The 15,734-nt window shown below is 37.8% G+C and overlaps 1 protein-coding gene across 3 annotated transcripts in view; it reads left to right on the forward strand.

The window, feature by feature from the left end:
- LOC111507349 (nephrin) overlaps positions 1-15,734 on the forward strand; it is an 862,168-nt gene that overhangs the window by 826,943 nt on the left and 19,491 nt on the right. For 2 of the 3 annotated variants that reach the window (XM_074171299.1, XM_074171300.1), the window contains exons 10-12: positions 3,950-4,243; positions 5,857-6,153; positions 13,236-13,559. In XM_074171299.1, coding sequence (XP_074027400.1) covers positions 3,950-4,243; positions 5,857-6,153; positions 13,236-13,559 — 915 coding nt within the window. The remainder of the gene's footprint in view (positions 1-3,949; positions 4,244-5,856; positions 6,154-13,235; positions 13,560-15,734) is intronic. The other variant, XM_074171301.1, reaches the window with a different exon arrangement.

The following is a 15,734-nucleotide window of genomic DNA, read 5'->3' on the forward strand; positions in this document are numbered from 1 at the left end:
TTTCGTAGAAGGATCGATTCGGCTCTTGCTTCATAAAGCTCTTCCACTGAAAGGTAACCAGAACCACGAGGACTGCAGCTCATATTTGAGTTTCAAGAATGACCTAAGCCCATTGACCGCACTGAAAAAGAAGGAGGTGGATCAATCACTTGCGAATTAACCTTGATAGAAGACTGATGAATATACACATATCTCGGCTTGTTTCGAAGAGATTTCAGTTCCATACTGAAATGAGGGCAATGCATGATCTCATCAAAATTATATGAAGGAGAAATAATTCCAAGAACCGAATCAGCATTACCACGTTGAATAGTAATACTAATTTTTTTATCTAGAAAGAAGTGGAACGGTAATCTTTCGTTGCTTGGCCTATTCTCCTTCCGAGTTCATGACCGATTAACAAATACTCCGGGCCATAAAAACCAAAAGTTTCAACCCATACTGGATGGAAGAAATAATTTTTACCAAAATTTTAGTTATTTTTTTGTTTTAAATTTTTGCCAGACAATGCTGCAGTTCTAGCAGACTTCGAATTTTCGGCTAGATGGGAAGCCGCAACCGTGTCTCATACCACAGGTTTATCGTATTTCTATGGTATGAGAGACATACCATCTGGTCGTTTACCATCATCTCGACTGGTACCTCAGGGTTCCAGAGTTGCAGGAACATTCGCTGACACCATAGCTCGTTTCGATATGCCGTTCACCTGCTGATGTCGAGATTTACGCACTGCGACTCAAACCAAGCGTAAAAATTGGAATTGAGTGCTAAATAACACTTGATGTGTTGACAGTGGCATAAGGTGATTGTACTTTGCGTCAGAAAAATGTTTTAGTGGTACAAGCTTTTGTTGAGAAGATGGTGTTGGGAAAGTGAAGATCACTATAAGAGAAGTTACTGAAGATGTCGGAATTATTGAATGACGTCAACGGGGTTCCAGATTTGCTTGAAAGGGTCATAAATGGTGACACCGAAACCAAAGGCCAATCGTCCCAATGGAAGAGCCCAAAAGAGCCATGACCAAAAAAGCACCCAACTTCGATCAAATGTCAAGGTTTTGTTTATTGTTTTCTTGGATTACCGTGGCGTAGTGTATCACGAGTTCATGCCACATGGTGGTACGGTCAATTAGGAGTTATGCGCCACTTGCGAGAAGTAATACGAAGAAAACTTTCGGTATTGTGAAAAAACAGTTCATGGCTTTTGCATCGCGATAATGCACCTGCTCATTCGTCATTGTTCGTTCGTAATTTTTCAGTCAAAAACAACACTGTCATCATGCCTCAGCCACCATATTTACCAAATTTTACCCCTGTGTTCAAGACTGAAAAGACACATGAAAAAATGGTGTTTCGCGACGATTGAGAAGATTAAAACCGAATAGTCGAGAATGCTCAAAGACATACCGAAATGTGCATTTCAGAACTGCTTCAAGGATGGGAAAAACGCTGAAATAAGTGTATTATATCTGAGGGTGATAACTTTGAATGGGACAAAATAAAAATTGATGAACAAATGAATATTTTTAGGAAAAAATTAAAATTCACATTATTTTTCAAACAGACAGCATATTTCTCTGTTTGATATCATATATCGAGTTTAATATTTGTGTTAGCTCGGAACTAAAATATACTTTCCAGCCGTAAACCGACACATTCTTGTTCTTGTCCTTTGTTTCGTATTGTTTTTCTATCCTGTCTTGCATGAGATTTCATTCATCATCTCACGAGAAATGTTAAAATTTTTTAGTCAACAGTCTAGATATACTTGAACCTGACCACCGTCCTTATCAACCATCATAATTCTCAAATATCGCTTCAAAGAAATCGAAACCTAATTGAAGGTTCACCATAGTTTTGGTCCTTTGGGCCGGAATGACTGAATTTGTACATTTGCAAATAATTGAGATTACAAAAATTTTAATACTCCGTCTTCAAAAGATTCCATATAGAACACTCAACTTGTCTCTTCAGCAATCTTTTCGGTCCCAGATTTCGAAAAATTACTGACACAAGCTAGATATGGTGATTTTGCATTCGTTCGAAATCCCTAATGATTTCATTGTGGGAAAAGCTCCTATCATAGTACTATATTTACACGGAAGCAAAACTCCCCATCCTACTTTAACACGTTTCTGACTTGTAAAGAGATACTTTCCGGTAGCAGCAAATCCGATGTGAAAACACCGTGATGTGGTTCCAGACTCGAAACTTTATAAGAACTTCGACATCCCGAACATGTAAAGTTTAGATTCGCGATTTCGTGTTCCAACAAAAAGCAACTTTACAATCGCCTAATACGCCTAGTTTAACCTACCGCTTAAGGATGGAAAGGGCGCACTCTATATTTGTTATTTTCGAGAGCACTAAATCACGAGTGGAACTCGATGCCATCCTCCCTCCAGACCTTTAAGAGTCTGCCCTTCGTTACGTCTACTCCGAAAATGATGGATGTGTTTGTGTATTCTTATTCTTAGCAGTGCAGGTATATTTTTGCCGGTCGTGATTTATTTCTGTTCGCTGCGAATGTTGAAACTTTTTTATAATATATCTGTTCAGTTTTTGTAGATTTGATATCGAGCTTCTATCATTATCGTTGAGAAATGGAATTCCTTCGGATATAAACGAGATGCGGGTCGATTAGGGATTTTTCAGCTGTCGCCTAATTCAGGTTGAATCGTTTCTGATTGCCAGATTTTTGTCGTTGATTATATATGAAGAAATTGTACGAATAATTTGTTTCGATATGTTTTTGTTGTTATAACAATGCTTTCACCCAGAGATGCATTGAGAATATGCGAACAAGAGCATCTAGAGGGAGAACTGGATCATTTTCCAGTGACCTTGAAATTGAATGGATACAGTGTAACCGAGATCAACAAGGATATGAAACTGAAGATACATGACTCGATGTCAATGAACAGGCAGAAAATGGCCTAGAACTGATTAAATATTGGTTTGATCATAAATAGCTATCACTGAGCTTTAAAAAACATACTTATTACCATTCTGTAACAACAGACCCTCTTTACCACCGTATCAAACCTTAATAATCCGAAATACCCTTCAAATATGCTCAGCTGCAAAGTATAAAGTATTTGGGAGCTATTATAGACCCTCATTCAAGATGGAATTTTCATATAAACTATCTAGTAAAAAAATCAAGAAATATCCTATTTAAGTTCAAGCAACTCAAAGACATTCTAAATCAGAAGGAGAAAGCGGCCCCCTACGCCAGTAACCAGGCTAGATGTCGACGGACTCGACGAGGTCGTCAGTGCGAAGAGGAAGCTAGCTTCATGGTGTTGTTTTTTCGTGACGTATACGCGCGCATCGTAAAAATGTACTCTCATCATTCTTCCCTAACGCATCAAAAGAAGTATAACTTCAATAAAATAGCCGTATTCATATGTAAAATGAATGACTGGACGCAAATTTGTATAAATTCTGAGATTTTCATCTGAAATACCAAAGTTGTGCCAAATTTCTGTTCATATGGTATGCAAGTTGATATAATAGTTGGGCAGAAAAGTTCATTAGCTATCACACAGATGGCGCTACTAGTATTGAATCCATATGATTCTCGGTTAACGCTAACCTTCAAAGGACACATGTAGAAATTTCACAGCAGTCGCATTATTATCCGTTGGATTATCCACCGTATTCTCCAGATCTGACTCCCATCAAAAAATGGTATCGAAAAATTGTATGACCGCTATAATCATTGTGTCACCCTCGAAGGCAACTATATTGAATAATAAAATCAAAGTTTATGAAAAAAAATCCTATATTAGCCTAAGGACTCTTCAGCCCAACTGTTATCATATGAAACACCAAAATTTCATTTATACTAGTCAAACGAAAGGATCATAGGGCCTGAATCGGTTTACATCATTTGTACCTATCCTTTGAGTATAAGTTGAATTAAAATTTACTAATTTCTCTTCCAGTCGCACCCATTTGTAGGCCGGGTCAACCCAAAGTCTTCGGCGTAGCGAGGCATGAAATCGCTAAAATCGTTTGCGAGCTAGAAGGCAGCCCGACTGACATCCAGTTCACATGGAAGTTCAACAATAGTGCCGACACCGTCGACATACCCCAAAGTCAGATACACACAGAAAAATCAAGAAGCGTAGCTTCCTACAAGCCTATGACGGAGTTGGACTACGGGACGCTTCTCTGTTGGGGCAGAAACGAAATTGGGATGCAAAAGGAGCCATGCGTGTTCTATGTCAATCCTGCAGGTAATCAATGAGTAAAAGTAAACAGGGGGGATAACACTTCACTGATTTCCTCACATAAAAATACTTTTCAAAGTCTAATATAACAACAACAGTTATCAAAGAATGAAAAGAGGCAAATTTGATTGATGAAACCAAGACCTGAAGGAATTACACCTAGAGTAATTTCGATGTACTTCTGGTACTGTGAAAATTGCAACCAGATGTTTATTTTGTCATAAACCTCTGAAAAGCCCGAAAATGTGATAGTGGTTCTGGTACTGCAAAAATTGCAACCAGATGTTTATTTTGTCAAAAACCTCTGAAAAGCCCGAAAATGTGATAGTGGTTCTGGTACTGAAAAAATTGCAATCAGATGTTTATTTTGTCATAAACCTCTGAAAAGCCCGAAAATGTGATAGTGGTTTTGACCTATTTCTATATCTGAAAGGTATTGATCTGATCCGCTCTTATGAATAATTCTGTCCTAATACTCAGTTCACAATGTAGAAGTCAAAAAATCTATATTCGCGATAACTTGGCTCAAATTAACTGTTCGAATTTGTGTTTGATTTCAGAACAGGACAACAACAATGAGCCACTACATGATAAAACAGTAAATCAACTCAACTTCGCAATACAGATACAATGTAAATAATCTTAATAGCTGTTACATTATAATAACTCTCTAAAAATACAATTTTTTATAACAATTCAAGAGACGACTATCACGATCGAATTCGGTTGATACGAATACGCGATCACAGGGTATCGTGCCTGCACTCGACCAATGCTGTATTAGAACTGTCCGTACTACCCTAAAAACTCTCTACCTCCCAAGTACTCGTGAGGAAATTCAAGGATCACACTCCTACGTCATCTCAGGCTTGTCTTTTCAACAGGTGAACATTATTGGGTTCTATTCCAACTCCAAACCGTTATTTTTAACACCTCGACATGTGTTTCAATCACCAAGTGATCATCTCCAGAATACCTCTTGAAAATGATCACTCGGTGATTGAAACACGTGTAGAGGTTATAAAAACAACGGTTTGGTGTTGGTATACACTCCAGTAATATTCATTACTACACCGAATGTTCCAAACAGAATATCACAAGTTTTCAACAGGTATAAAAGAAGACATCCATTGACCCTGTGATTGCAGATGCTTCGATAAACTCGAGAAAATATAGTCGGCTCAACTAACGACAACTAATTTGAAGTGAATATATCAGTGATTGTAGAAGTATTCAAACTGTAAGGGTAAAAGTTGATCGCAGAGCAGCGAACATTAAATTACATTATTTCGTGCACATGAAACGGTATGGAATCACTTCAAATTCGAGGATGAAATGAACAACTTTCAAGTGTTTCATTACAACTATGATCCATTTTATGTAGTATAATTCAGGATGAAATGAACAATTTCGACTGTTTGAAATCAATTGAAAACCCAGTATAAAATCAGAACATTGGAATCTATAATATCATCTCTTCTCCATATTCTCCGACATATATCTACTCATATATGTATATTTGTCATTGATGCCAATTGCCAAGGATTGTACAAAAACTAACAAGAAACATCATCTTTGTTTCCTTCTGAAATAACTGTGTTTAATTATGTTCTCTCTAGGAAAACCAGATGCACTTTCAAACTGCTCCATCATCAACCAGACCGCAGATTCTCTCAACGTTGAATGTACCGAAGGTTTTGATGGTGGCCTTCTTCAGGACTTCGTTATGGAGGTGTTCGATACACTATCGAGAAAACTTGTCAGCAACGTGACTTCCAGGACGCCCGTATTCAGTGTTGGGGGTTTGGAATCGGGGGCAGGTTTCGACATTGGATTGTACGCTGCCAATAAGAAGGGAAGGAGTCCCGTTGCGAAATTGCAAGCATTCACTTTAAAATCTGCAGAAAAGCATACAGGTGAGTTTTTTGGGTAGTTTCTGGAAAAGAAAAAATATTCCAACAAATGAATGTCAATTCTTTTCGTGTGAGCAATATTCTTAGAGTTTTCGGCTGGACGAATTTTTGTTGAATATTGAAAAGTAAAATATAGTATCTCAACTTTTATATCAAGTGACAATTAAGAATTGACAACAAGCCCAAGTGTGTTCCACATCTGTTAACAGTGTGTGCAAACTAATACAAGAAACGAGAATATTGGAATGAGTGTTTTAAAAATATAGAAGGAAATACGCAATAAGCCCATGACTCCGTAGTGTTTTATCGGGAATGGAATAAATGGACAAGTGAAACTGCTCTCAATTGGTATCAAAACAGAAAATCAATCTATGACTTTGTATGAATTTTTTCGATTCTCATTCCATTGGATAAAATCCAGTCCAAAAGAAATGATGGTACGAAAAATTGATAGACAGTTTCATTGTCACATGAATATGCAGTAGTACCAGGAACTCAGTAGTATAGCTTGTCAAATCAAGGAAGCGACTTCAAAGTCTCGACTTAGTACATTCCTTAAGATACGCGTAGAAGAAAACCCTTAAAAAAGAATAGAGCTCAGCCTCAACCATAATCTTGTAGCGTTCACTTTGGTGAAGGTACAAAAGTCTGTACTCAAAGGAAAAGGCTTTCAAATCAAAATTGAAACGGAAAGTTGTGCGTGGTCAAGAGAGAGAAGTGATTGCTAATATACTTTTTTTATGCAACGAGAAGCTGATAATGGCATCAGCATGGACCTGAAAATAGTTTCAAGAGCGTTGTGCAAAAGCGGCTGGTGTGAGTTTGGGTAGCATCAAAAGAATAGCTCGTGAAATAAAAACAATTGAAAATGGAGAGTTATCCTTTTTTTCAACGCCTAAAAAAGACATCAAAATCAGATTTTTGATGATTTCGACATGGGCCTTCACCGTCGATATATAATCAATTATTATATTATTGAGAAAAAATTCCCCCCTTACGCCGCATTCATAAAAAATTCTGTGACGAAAATGGTTACAAGTGATCTTGAGTCTCAGAGGAAAGTGATCAAAGAAACAGAGTACAGGTGCAGGAAAACAAAAAGAAAACCAGCGATTCAGCAGTTGCGAAGAAATTTTCTCGGAGACATGAAGAAATACCGTGAAGAAAGTCAAACAATAACTTATATGGATGCAGGAGAAGAAAATGGATTTGTGAAAAATGCATATCTAAAAATTGAATCCAACACAAAATTGGGTGACTATCATAGCGAAATGAATTACGACAATTACAAAAAGTGGTTGCAAGAAATGTTGATTCCCAATCTTTCAGAAAAAAGCGTTTTGGGTATGGGCAATGCCCCATACCACAATGCTCAGTATGGAAAGTGCCCAAACATATATTCTTCAACCCAAATAAATTACATTTTCAGAATAAGTCTTTCTACCTTTCACTAACAAACCCAAAGTTAAATGCAATACAGACTGCTCAAAAACAAACTCATTGCGTAAAAATCGCATTATCATACCAAACTAATAATTGACCATCAATTAAAAAACCGTAAAACTCTTTTGCTACTTGCAAGAATTGTACTCTCAGACCACTCTAAATCCCAAATAGGCGCACCGAGTCGCACAGTAGATTTCCTTCTTTTCTATCCGAATGCGTTTTCTGTCAGTAGTGTACGCAGGTGGTGATATGTTACAAGTCGCTTTCTAGATTTGACAGGCTGTACTGTAATATATCATATATAAATATATCAAATATATCTGTAAATATATCAACAATACTTTCAAGGTTTCTGTGTACTCCCTACTTTTTTGAGGTAGCTCTGACCAAAAATTGTATACATACAGTGATGATGAAAAGAACTTTGGGGAACACATGTGTTTCAATACATAGCTCAATTTGTTATTACTGTTGCTACAAAAATCAGCAAAAAGAAAGCAGGAGGTCCGTATTTGAGGGTTTACGAGGGAATTTTCTAAACAAAACATTGCAAATCAGTTAATATCAGATTAAAACAAAAATGAAAGTTTTTCCGCCTATTTTTCATATCATTTTTCGAAATGGAAGCGGTAGAGCCAAAAAATCGACAATTTTAGTTTAAGGCAAGTATTTCAAAAACAGCCAGAGATATTCTCGAACTGAAAAGAAATTATTCATTTCTTCATATTAGGAAACGTTTGTCCAATTCAACCGACATTTCAGGTTTTACCGTTTCTGAGACAGCAATAATAGGATCATTTAGAAAAACAGCCTGTGTGTAAAATAATTCACGTAATAAAATATTTCACGTCAATGTTGCAACCTCTATATTTCACATCATTCAACAGAATAACAGCAATATAATAAGGTGCTTTTTATTCCAAAATACACATCGGTGTATGATGTTTCCAATCAGACTCATATTTTCGATGATACTTACAACAAATCGATTTCCCCTTGATGAATATAAACTGAATATTCCATTGTGGAAAATGACATAGCACATGAACACGATTCGTTGATATAATCATACCCATGATGTATTTGGAGTGTAGAATTCACTGAACTCCAACCCTGTAATTTCGCACTCACGCAACAAATTAATAGTAACCTCTCATGAGGAATACATTCAACTCTTGCCTGGCTTTTTTCAAATCGAGGGACCAGTCAATATTATCATTTTACAAAGGTACATCATTTCAAAGATCCATGGTTTTGTTTGTTGAAGTTTTATTTCGAATAATTAATGCCTTCTGACTCCATCATTCGTATTCGGAGTATTTTCTCCTACGCTCTGTAGAATATAACCAACGTTTGTCGCGTTGTCACAAAAAACGCGGCTTTTTCAAACAAAATGAAAATGACATGTTAGTTCACGCGTTTCTTGTTGCGGGTCAGTTTCAAGTAATACACAAACAAGAGTGACATGATCAAAATTGAATCCATGTTAACATTTAGATAAAGAATGACGTCAAAAAAGTTGAGCTTTTCATGCACTAAATTTTGTAAGAATCTTCCGGAGCGCATACTATACACTCCAGGAAGAATTAAGACGGGACAATGATAAATTATAGTAGTATGTCGATATACATGTCAATATTTAAAAGGTTTATTCGGTTTAAAGTCGTGTATTTTTGTAGCTCCAGTTTTATAGCTGGAATTGTCCCACCCACCATACTCCCCAGATCTCTCGCCAACCGACTACCATTTTTTTCAAATACTCCGATAACTTTCTCACCGATAGAAACTTCGCCAATCAGGACCAGGCAAAAACGGCTTTCGCCGACTTCATCAAATCCCAAGCACACAATTATTATGCTGACTGAATTAATCGACTTGTATTACGTTGGCAACAGTGCACTGATTCAAATGGTGCTTATTTTGATTCAATTGAATTAGTATTCAATGGTATATTGCAGCTTAAAAACGGACAAAACTTGTGTATACAGATTTTTCACGAAAATGCTTGTCTATTTTGCTTATTGTTCCTTGAGTAAATTGGGAAATTTCTCTTGAAATAGGCGAGCTACTTCCTGTTGTGTTCGGGTTTTATCTCCGTAACCAATCATTTGTAAAACTGTTATTTTATGTATTTCCGTTAATGTAACCATTTTTCAGACTTGAATTTAACGAACTTTAAATTTAAATTGAAATACTGACAACTAATGTTGTAACAAGTTGACAAGGCGTTTTAAACTAACGTTGCCACGGAAATTATTTACAGTTTTTTATAGGATACCATCTGTATAATGTTTTTATCCATAGTAACATTGTTGTGTTTTATGTTTTCTTATTTCCATTGTGTGGAAATGATTCAGAAGATTTTTCTTTGAAAAACTTCATAATTATGTCTTATCTTCGAAATATTTTTAAGGTCTGAGTGGAGAGTATTCTTTATGCTTATCATCATACATGAATAATTGGACCACGATAATTAATTTATCAAAAGTAAATTGTCACTTTGACAACTTCCACACATTACTCAAATCGATGTAGATTTAACGCAACACATATTTTCCACACCAAGAAACGTATAATTATAATCAAGCGTCGTTTCAGTCTCCACAAAGCATCGTTCAGCCTTTTCGCACAAAACATAATCAAATCTCGACAAGGGGATGTGTTCAATCAATTCTTCACAGTAAACAACTCTGCTATATGTGGGCTTCATATCAACAACCTATTTGCATTCGGGGTCTGTAAAGCATTTAAACGCTATCATGTTTGCAAGGGTTACATGTAGCAAATACGTACGGTGTATTGATTAAGGAAATTGAGTCACAAGATTCTATTCACGAAATATTCCAGTAATGAATAGTAACGCAGATTCATAATGGTGATCGCAACGTGTATTTAGATTGTGACATATCCAAAGATGACTCCTTGTAATGGGGGATCGATTGATTATCACAGCGCAGAATCACTGACTCATATGAAAAATAACAATAGGATCCCACAAGAAAAGGTGAATTGATAAGGCTCAAACAACATAAAATTATGAAAAATGAGAATGAAGCTTTCTATGTTTGTTTGAAGGTGATCAACAATGTTTCATGATGAATTTCATTAGTTCGCACTTCCAATGTCTGATATTATATAAAATGATTTGAAATCCCTGAAAAAACTGATGAAAAAAGAATAGCTGAAAATAACAATTATATTAAGCAAACAAACCTGAAATGAAATGTTAGTGAAATGAAATACATATAAAAATAGAACAAAAATAAATAATAAAAGTTAGGAGATTTCAAGCCAAGTTACTTCACGACCGTCCGATTGTTAGTATTGTAATGAATCTGAAGCCGGCCCTGACCGTTATCTCAGACACCAAACGCATGACATCACCGCAAAAGAAGCGGTCTGACTAGCCGGGAAAATACTAGGCGAGTGCAGAGACCTCTAGATAGATCTAGAAAGCTCGTTAGCGGTATATAAGCCCTGCTTTCCGTCCATAGGGGGAGTGTGTAACCAAGAAAGCGAGTCGAGCGGTTGACAAACAGTAAAGATAAATTAAGTGTTAGTTGCTAAGTGTTGTATATAAATTAGTTGTGAAAGTGAAATATTGTTAAAAATAAATTTGTTTAAGACAGTTAATTCTTTAATTCGTTACAGTATCCACAATCGTCTTCGGGTGATGACTGAACTAATTGTTCTAGTCATCTTCATTTACAAATGGTTCATAACTGAAGGTGTTTCGGTGGCAACAAAAGACCAATGACCTCTATGCCGCTTTGGCCTTATGTTCCCCTTCCTGACTGGGGCATTGATGAACAAACTGTTAATTTCAACAGACATCGTGGGACCTTCACTCAACTGAGCGACGGGGTCTTCTGAATCAAGTAGGGTCGTTTATACTGTAATCTACAGCTTCCCTGTCTAATGGGTTATCATGAGTTTCCGCTGATTCAAAAACTCTCTGATTCCTCGACTGAATAGACTGCCGTATAGTTAACAGCTTCAAATCTCTGCGGATGATTTCATTTCGCACGAACCATGGAGCATTCACCAGCATCCTAAGAAGTTTGTTTTGCAACCTTACCAAAATGGAGAGGTTTGACGGAGCGGTTTGTCCCTAGGCGCCTGAAACATACATGATGACAGGCTTGAACATCGTGTTGAATAATAAAACTTTATTTCTAAGGTTGAACTTTGAGTGTCTGTTGAACAGAGGATAGAGTTTAACTATCCTGGACTGAACCTTGCTCGTGATGTAATCAATGTGATTTGCCCAGGTGAATCGGCGATCTATCCAAAGATCTAGGCACTTGACTCGCGTTTGCCATTCGATCTCCCTGCCTGAGATCGTGACTCTTGTATCTGGAGAAACCAAATCTATCGCCTGAGTTTTGTCTGGGTTCTCTCGGATCTTCCACTCGAGATACCGGCGTTCGAGGTCGTCCAATGCACCTTGCATGTAGACGATCGCCAACGCCCGACCCGTGAAAGAGGCGAGGAGAGCCGTATCATTGGCGTTAAAGGAAACTTTTACGTGATCGAACCACGGAAGGTCGCTCACGTAAAGTCTGTACAGTAGTGGAGACAGCACAGCTCCATGAGGCAATCCAGCTTGGATTTCTCTGACAGGTGACAGCGTTCCTTCAACTCGGATGTGGAATATTCTGCCTTTCAGAAAGGACCTAATCCACCAGACTAGACCCCGTGGCAGATCGAAATCGAGCATTTTGTGCAGCAGGATTTCGAAATAACCAGGAGGACAAGATGGACTGTCTTCCTGTTGTTCAGCTCTAAGATGGAATTTTCGACCAGTCTCACGGCCTGCAGTTCGGTGGAGTGTTCCCTCCTGAAGCCGAATTGTTCGTCAGGCAGAACGTTTCGGTCTTCAACTTCTTCTGTTAGCCTTTGCAGCACAACACGTTTCGCCGACTCAGCCGTTGAGCAAAGCAGATTAATCGGACGATGATTCTGGTGAAACAGCGGGTTCTGGCCCTGTTTCGGAATCATGACAACCACGGCATGCTTCCATCTTCGAGGTAAGTATCCGAGGTCGATTGAACTGTTAATTATGTCCAACAGATATCTAATAAAGTTCTCGGGGAGCTGCTTCAACAACCTATTGATGATTGAATCAACTCCCGGAGCCTTTTTGGGTTTGGAGGCCCTAATATACCCCCTCTGTTCTTCCTCCGAAGCTGGACGGATCACGTCGTCATCATTTTCCCGAAGGATGCGAGGAACCCGATGTTCCAACGGGATATCACGATCAATATCATCATCTGTATTAACGTTGAGTTGAAACTGACTCTCCATTGTGTCTGCAAAGACCAATGATTTCTCAGCGGGAGAGTAGCAGATGCCGTGCTGTCCGTGAAGCGGGGAGGTAGCAGTTTTCCTCTACTCGAGCCTGCAAATGACTCGCCAGAGCTCGTCATCCCCAGATTCAAGCGATTCCAAGCACTCGCTGGAATCCTGGGGACATTTTATGTGAAAAAATTCAACTAATAGTGTCCTATAAAAGCCTAGATAATCTTATATAGTAAACCAGTGGAGTAGAAATATTTTCATTCAATCTGCACTTTTTTGTTGCTATACCTACCCAAATGAATCTTGAAAAAAATTACAATGTAGTTTTCATTTTCTAGCATTATTGCAACCACCCACCAAACCTGCTCCTCCGGAAAACTGCACAATTCGGCACCAAACTAGATACCATATTTCTGTAAAATGTCAGACAGATGAAAATAATTACGAATTCTCCAACACCTTCCTGATGCAAGTTTATGATGCAAATAGTCGCTTTCTGCTGGGTACGACTACCTCGCAAAATCCAGAAGATATTTCTATCGGAAACTTACCCGACGGGTACGAGGGTCTACTTTTATTTATAAGGACCATGGATTCCAGATCTATTACTAGCGATGCGAATATCATTTACGTTCCCACCGTTGCAAATATCAGAACCGGCGGTAAGATATTTCAGAAAAGTTTGTGCTGTTTTGGGATTTGGTGGTGGTTGTAGTAGTAGAAAATTGAGTGATAAATTGCACCTTACTGAAATGTAGATATATCACAGTTTTCAGATTCAGTCATGTTGTTCAGTCATGTTGACAGTTGTTTTCTTTCAAAAACTCAAGCTATTTGTTAGGAATTCTGAAAGGATATATGGTGGGTGGGTACGCCACCTCCAGAGAGAATAAGGAGTCACGGCCGGAGATAACTATGTGACAGCTATTTACCGGGATTTTTGACCGTGATATGCAGGTTTGTATACGGGAAATAGAAAGCCATTCATCAAGGACTCAGAATACTTTATCGAAAAGAGTGGATTTATGACGTTAAGTCCTGAAGACATACTAGTGAGCTTCGAAATGGTCTATACACGGCGGTTCCGTTCAAGGACACGATGCTACTAATCAGCGAAGCATTCCCAGCAAATATAACCGCCTTCTTTGATCATTGTTTATCATCAACTCATTTCCAGTGGTATTGTGTTTTTCACGAACAAACGGATGGTACCGCGATGGGCAGTCAACATCCTTCCTGCTTGCTTTAAAATTATAAAAAAAATCATGGAACAACACACTTAGATAGTAATAAACTACTACCAACAGTACAGTCAGGTTTCAGGCATGGTCACGGCTGTACTACAGCTCTACTGAAGGTAACCAACGATATTTTCAAAGCAAGTGATCGAAATCAATGTGCCGTCCTGGCTCTTCTAGATTTCAGCAGGGAATTTGACACCATCAATCATGATGAGCTGTTATTGTCGATATTACACTACATTGGCTTGTCAGATGATTCAGTTCTTTTTTTTTCGGAACTGTCCACCCAACAGACGCCCGGAAGTTGTTTTTGTTGGAGTACATTCCACACCTTTGGATTCAAAAACAGACGTTCCACAGGGAGCAATTCTTGGCCTACTCCTATTCACGATATGCACCATATAAATCTATTATTCTTTTGAACCTCACTAGTTAGATGACACTAATAGGCGGATCAGTCATGATCTCGACACTTTTTCATCCCTTGATGAATATATGTTTTTAATGAATAATACATCCAAGTCGAAAATACTAATAGTTGGTCCAAAAAATCACAGAGCTATTGTAAAACAACAACTCAATATTAGTATAGGCTCTAATGGATTGGAAATTGTGAAGGAAGCAAAAAATCTTGGGGTGACTATAGACATTAATCTCCGAATTGATTCCCATGTGAATAAACTAACTCAGAAAGCTTACCTCTCACTCAAACTGATTTACGGAAATCGAAAATTCCTCCCTAAAAACTCAAAAATTACTCTATGTGACAGTCTCGTTCTTTTATCTTTGAACTATGCAGATGTACTCTATGGACCAAGCCTCACAATTAGGAACAAGAAAAAACTCCAAAAGATTCAAAACTCCTGCCTTCGCCTTATTCATGGGGTACGTAGAAGGAACAGAATCTCATCAAAGCTGTCAGAAACTTGTTGGCTCAGTATGGAAAACCGAAAGTCGCTACACTCAGCGTGTATCTATCACAAGGTTATCTGCAATAATATTCCGACTTATCTATATGATAAAATTACATTTCGGACTGAGGTACACAACTTGAATGTACGGCACAAAGGTTATTAACTCCTCCGACACACACTCATACATTTTTCAAGCGATCATTTACGTGTCAGATATGCAACGTTCACAATAAACTTCACCTTCATTTGAAACATTTTAAAATAGGTATTTTTAGGCAATAACTGAAAATTAAACTACTAGGTAAACAAACTTGACTACCCAATAATTTATCCATATGCATTTTTTTCTGTAATCTACAATTTTCATTGAATGAATAGCGACAATTTTGACGAGTGACTCTTCCATTAGGTCAAATACCCATATTCGATAAATAAATATCGAAAACAAGGTTTGGGGAATTATGAATCTATTACCTATTTACTAACCCTCCCTCGATGGTATCTGACCAGTTTTAGGTCATTGTAGGTTTGCTCGATGATCAAGTTACCACTTTTGTCCATCTTCGAAGCAAGGTTTGAATTTTTTGTCGATTTCATAGATTTCTTACTCATACTGAAGATTATCCTTTCAGGACAATTCGCGGTTCACCCTACAATCACTGATGACATCTGTAGCAGGTCG

The sequence above is a fragment of the Leptinotarsa decemlineata genome, unplaced genomic scaffold (genome assembly GCF_025532065.1).
Source record: "Leptinotarsa decemlineata unplaced genomic scaffold, Ldec_3_MD MMD2_tig00000010_RagTag_RagTag, whole genome shotgun sequence".
In the NCBI taxonomy this organism is placed as follows: Eukaryota; Metazoa; Arthropoda; class Insecta; order Coleoptera; family Chrysomelidae; genus Leptinotarsa; species Leptinotarsa decemlineata.